The sequence below is a fragment of the Panthera onca genome, chromosome B3, assembly GCF_046562875.1.
Source record: "Panthera onca isolate mPanOnc1 chromosome B3, mPanOnc1 haplotype 2, whole genome shotgun sequence".
NCBI classification, from domain to species: Eukaryota; Metazoa; Chordata; class Mammalia; order Carnivora; family Felidae; genus Panthera; species Panthera onca.
In genome coordinates, this window is record NC_138344.1 from 69,599,220 (window position 1) to 69,605,394 (window position 6,175).

The following is a 6,175-nucleotide window of genomic DNA, read 5'->3' on the forward strand; positions in this document are numbered from 1 at the left end:
GTTTACAAAAGTGGTAACATTTATTTTTGTAGATATGTGTTGTTCCAGCTTTTTTGGAAAGCTATTGGGCAACACCACTGACATTAAAAAATATGTGCACTTTGATCTAGTGATCTCACTTCTGGGAACCTATGACACAGCATTAATATGTAAGGATGTATATATAAATATAATAATTTGTAGCATTGTCTGTAGGGGTCAAAAACTAGAAACAAGGTAAATGTTTATTAATTGGGAAATTAGTAAATAGATTATGGTCCATCCACATTGTGACTATTGGACAGCCATTAAAAAGAATAAATTAGAGGAGTGCCTGGGTGGCTCAGCCAGTTGAGTGTCTGACTCATGATTTTGGTTTAGGTCATGATCTCACAGTTGTGAGATCAAGCCCTGTGTTGGTCTCTCCATTGACAGCACAGAGCCTGTTTGAGATTCTCTCTCTCGTCCCCTCTCTTAGCCCCTTCCCTGCTCATGTGCTTTCTCTCTCTCTCTCTCTCTCTCTCTTTCAAAATAAATAAATAAACTTAATAAAAAAAGAACAAATTAGAACACATCTCCAGATAGTTCTCTGTGCCTTTTTGCATATTTCTATTCTGTGGCATATTTCAGTGTAGAAATGAGAAAATAAAAGCCTATTTCCTGATGTATTTCTCCTAAAATTCTTAGGTGACCTTGTCTACATTTCCCTTCTTCATTATACACTAAAGACGAAACTAAATTTGAGGCACATAAATGATACCAAAGAACTAGGCATGGAAAAAATTCTGGTGTTGGCTCTCTGTGAGTCTTGTACCATGTAAACTCTATGTAACTGTGTACAATGGCTAAGTGATCTTTAGTTTCCCTTTCAGCTTAAAAATCATGTTTTTCTCCCTCTTATGCTCTTCAGGTAACTTCAGGATCAGCCTAGCACATGAAGTTGATGGATGGAGGAAATCACTCAGTGGTGTCTGAATTTTTGTTGCTGGGACTCACCAATTCTTGGGAGATTCAGATTCTTCTTTTTTTGTTTTTTACTATATTTTATATAGCAAGTATGTTAGGAAACCTTCTCATTGTGCTCACGATCATTTCAGACCGTCACTTACATTCCCCCATGTACTTTTTGCTGGCAAATCTTTCTATCATTGACACTGGTGTTTCCAGCATTGCAAGCCCAAAGATGATTTACGACCTTTTCAGAAAACATAAAGTCATCTCGTTGGCAGGGTGCATTACTCAGATGTTCTTTATTCACACTGTTGGGGGTACGGAGATGGTGCTGCTCATAGTTATGGCCTATGACCGATACATTGCTATCTGTAAGCCTCTCCACTACCTGACCATCATGAGCAAAAGAATGTGCATTTCCCTTTTGGCTGTTGCCTGGACCATTGGACTCATCCACTCCGTGGCCCAACTGGCTTTTGTTATCAACTTGCCCTTTTGTGGTCCCAACAAAATGGATAGTTTTTATTGTGATTTTCCTCGGTTCATCAAACTTGCATGTACAGACACATACAGACTGGAGTTTCTGGTCACTGCCAACAGTGGTTTCATCTCCATGGGCACCTTCTTCATCTTGATTGTGTCTTACATCTTCATCCTGGTCACAGTTCGCAAACACTCTTCAGGTGGTTCATCCAAGGCTCTCTCCACTCTCTCTGCTCACATCACCGTGGTGGTCTTTTTCTTTGGTCCTTGCATTATTGTGTATGTGTGGCCATTCCCTACCTTACCAATCGATAAATTTTTAGCCATCTTTGATGCCCTTATCACTCCTTTTATGAATCCTATTATCTATACATTCAGAAATAAGGAGATGAAAGTGGCAATAAAGAGACTGTTTGGTAAGGTTTTAAGTGTCAGGAAGAGTTCTTTCATGAACGATCAAAGCCATTTGGATTCATCTTGACTATTTTTGGAAATTAATCTCTTTAAACTTTTCATAAATCTTTTCAGTTTAGTTAGTAATTTCAATATCTACTTGAAAATCGTCCTCAGGACTCTGTTCTGATCTGGTCAGTTTTTTATAGGGACCCTTACCCTGTGGATCCTGAAACTATTGAGGAAGAATTAATTCAGCCTTGGAACATAGTGTCTTTCTTGTTATAGAAGAATATGAAATCTCACATACTGGGCACATTTTCCATTAAGACAAAATATTGGATACTCCTCTTTGGTAATGATTCTCAAAGACACATCTCTTCTATCTACATATGTACTGATATTCATACCCTCTGAGTTTCTTTTGTCTATATACTTGGAGGAATAAACAAAATGAAGATAGGTGCCTAGGTAGCTCTCAGAATTTGAGGCTTCTAACATCTGGATTTGACTGTACACACTCAGATTTAGCCAATAATGAGGTTTTTAGATTTAATGGGAATTTGAAGGCAAAATTTGGGATAAATCATAGAATGACAACCTAGGATACTTTAATATTATTATTTAATCAAATGTTTTGAGACCAGAGATGTAAAGTCCTACACCACTCAGTGTGTATCATAATTATATTTTACCCCAATTATTTCCTAAACAATTTTTATATGGTAAAGAAAGCTATGTGAATATTAAAAGATTATAAATGGATTGAATATTTTGGAGCTAAGGATAGGTAGCACTGGCTTATGAATAAATAAATAAAATGCAAAAGATTTCTATGTTATATGTATCAAGTTTATAAGTAAATAAATAGCAAATTCAAAGTATAGACATTACAAAAGAAAATTTATTATAAAGCTGTCTACAAATGATGAGATGTATTAATGAATCATCTATAATGAAGAAATGTATTATACTTTCCATGTGATAAAATATATATAATTATTAAAAAATAAATATGCTGTTTTGAAGTGGTATAAATAACTATTCGAAGAGTATCTCACTACTTTTTTTAAGCTAGCAAATAAATAGGAGCAGGTGTTGAGTGAAGGTCATTATCATTCACATGTAGGTTAGGCAACTTGTTATGAAACTGGCCGGCTATTCATGAGCACCAAGATGATCATCAGCAGCAACAGATTATTTGTAAAAGATGGGAAGAATCATGTTCAAGGCTAAAATTGATGCTTTTTTTTTTCTTTCTTTTTTTTTTTTTAAGGTTTATTTATTCCTGAGAGAGAGAGACACAGAGTGTGAGCAGGAGAAGGGCAGAGAGAGAGGGAGACAGAATCCGAAGCAGGCGCCAGGCTCTGAGCTGTCAGCATAGAGCCTGACGTGGGGCTCCAACTCACAAACTGTGAGATCATGACCTGAGCCGAAGTGTGACACTCAACCAACTGAGCCACCCAGGCGCCCCTAAAATTAGTGTTTCTGACAAATCTTTACCCTCTTCCCTGCCCAGATTTGCCAGTGAATCTCAGCTGCCAGATGAGATACTCTCAAACTTGAGGAAAGATATATTGGTACTCTTTGTAATTCCTGCATTTATGTATTGAGATTTTTTATTCTTTTAAATATTGAGGTATGATTGACATATAACATTTTATTAGTTTCAGTGTACAACATGAAGATTCAATATTTATATATATTGCAAAATGATCACCACAAGATGGTAGTTTAACATCCATCATCACACATATCTACAAATTTGTTTTCTTATGATGAAAACTTTTAAGATCTAGTTATTCTCTTAGCAATTTTCAAAATGCAAAAACAGTATTATTAACTATAGTAACCATGCTGTGCATTACATCCCCAGGACTTATTTTATATCTAGAAGTTTGTACCATATTTTTTTTAACCAGCCTTCCTCTGATGTATATATAATTAGGCATCACATTTTGCTAGTAGAAAGCATGCTATAATACATCTTTGTTCACTTTTTTTTAATGTTTATTTATTTTTGAAGGAGAGAGACAGAACGTGAGTGGGGGAGGGTCAGAGAAAGAGGGAGACACAAAATCCGAAGCGGACTCCAGGCTCTGAGCTGTTTGCACAGAGCCTGATGTGGGGCTCAAACTCATGAATTGTGAGATCACGACCTGAGCCAAAGTCAGATGCTTAACCGACCGAGCCATCAAGGCACCCTGTGCACTTCTTTTTATTATTTTCTTAGAATAAGATCTTAGATATGTAATTACTGGTCAAAGAGTACCCATATTCTTGGGTAGTGGGGAGGATTTTGTTTAAAGATTTAGACACTGAATTAAATGTTTTCATTTTCATTTAAATAAATATATATGCAAAATTTCCTTTAATAATAAGTCTCAAGCTCAATAGCGTTATACGTCTTTACAATTTAGGCCACCTGGTTTGCTGAGTTTTTGTTAAGATGTGTTGCATTCGGTCAAATTATTTTTCTGCATCTATTGTGAGGATAAAAATGATTTTTCTTCTCTAGTTTTGATACAGTGAATGACACTGATTATTGAATCATCTTTGATTTGGGAATAAAACCATTTGATCATGATGTATTTGCTTTGATATACTTTCGTATTTGCTCTGCTAGTATTTTATTAATAATTCTGCTTCTGTGTTCATGGGAGTCTGTCCTTTTAAAAAAATGTTTTTGGTTTTGGTGTCAAAGTAATGCTAGCTCTATAAAATGGATTGGGACATGTTTCCTTTTTCATTTTCTGAGAAATCTGTGCAGCAAATTTATGGCATTATTTCTTCATTAAGTACTTGGTGGAGTTTAATAGTGATGCCATTGGGGCCTTGATTCTTTTTTGTGGGAGTTTCTTTTTTCTTTACTACAAATTCAAGTTTTTTAGTAAATAGAAGGTCACTCAGATTATTTCTTCTTGAGTGAGATTTGGTAGTTTTGAATCTTTCAAACTTTTTTTAAGTTTATTTATTTTGAGAGAGAGAATGAGCAATGTAAGTGGGGGAGCGGCAGAGAGAGAAGGAGAGAGAGAATCTTAGGCAGGTTCCTCACTGTCAGCACAGAGCCCCCAAGAGAGGCTTGGTCTCACAAACCATGGGACCATGACCTGAGATCGAGAGTCAGATGCCCAACTGACTGAGCCACCCAGGTGTCTGCCCCTCAGATACTTTTTATATTAAGTTTTTAATTTTAATTCCAGTATAGTTAACATACAGAGTTAAATTAGTTTCAGGTGTACAATATAGTGATTCAATAACTTTATATATTACTCTGTATCCTTTAATCCTCATCATCTATTTCACCCATTCCAACCCCCCCCCCCCCCCCCCCCCCCGGTAACCATCTGTTTGTTATCTGTAGTTAAGAGTCTGTTTCTTGGTTTGTCTTTCTCTTTCAAACATTTTGTCTATTTCATCTAAATGGTTGAGTTCCCTGGCATAGAGTTGTCCATAATATTCCCTATCCTTCTAAAGCCTGTAGGATCTTCAGTGATGTTGAGATTGGTAATTTTCGTTCTTGACATTGGTAATTTCAATTACTTAAATAATTCCTGATGCTTAAATGATTCAATGATTTTTTCAAGAACTTTTTCTTTTTCCAATATAAATATTTAGTGCTATAAATTTCCCTGTAAGTAAGCAAGGCTTGATCTGCATCACAAATTCCTTGAGATATCTATTTTGAGCCACAGTTTGTTCATCTTCTTTTTAAGGTTTAATTTAAATTCTAGCTAGTTAACATACAGTGCAATACTAGTTTCTGGTGTAGAAGTAAGTGATTCATTACTTACATACAACACTCAGTGCTCATCAAAAATGCCCTCCTTAATACCCATCAACCATGTAACCCATTCTCCCATTCATGTCCCCAGTAATCCTCCCCTCCAGTAACCCTCAGTTTGTTCTCTATAGTTATGAGTCTGTTTGGAACGGCTTCATGGCTCAGTTGGTTAAGTGTCTGATTCCTGATTTCGGCTCAGGTCATGATCTCACGATTGTGAGATTGAGCCCCACATTAGGCTCAGTGCTGAGTGTGGGCCTGCTTGGGATTCTCTCTTTTCCCACCTCTCTGCTCCTCCCCTATGCATGCGTGCACACTCTCTCAAAGTAAATAAACATTAAGAGTCTGTTTTTCGGTTTACCTTTCTTTTTCCCCTTTGCTCATTTGTTTTGTTTCTTAAATTCCACATCTGAGTGAAACTCTGTGATATTTATCTTGTCTAACTGGCTTATTTTGCTTAGCATAATACTCTCTAGCTCCATCCACATCATTGCAAATGGCAAAATTTCATTTTTTTTAATGGCTGAATAATAATCCCCTGTATATATCAGTTGATAGACATTTGGGCTCTTTCCATAATTTGGC

General features: G+C 36.2%; 1 protein-coding gene across 1 annotated transcript; it reads left to right on the forward strand.

Moving 5' to 3' along the window:
- Window positions 1–913: 913 nt before the first annotated feature.
- LOC132668397 (olfactory receptor 4F3/4F16/4F29-like) lies at window positions 914–1,894 on the forward strand. The gene has a single exon (XM_060617372.2). The coding sequence runs from the start codon at window positions 914–916 to the stop codon at window positions 1,892–1,894; it is 981 nt and encodes a 326-aa protein (XP_060473355.1).
- Window positions 1,895–6,175: the final 4,281 nt, after the last annotated feature.

Bases quoted from the DNA above. Each gene is read 5' to 3' on its own strand.
- LOC132668397 (XM_060617372.2), top strand. From the start codon at position 914: ATGAAGTTGATGGATGGAGGAAATCACTCAGTGGTGTCTGAATTTTTG.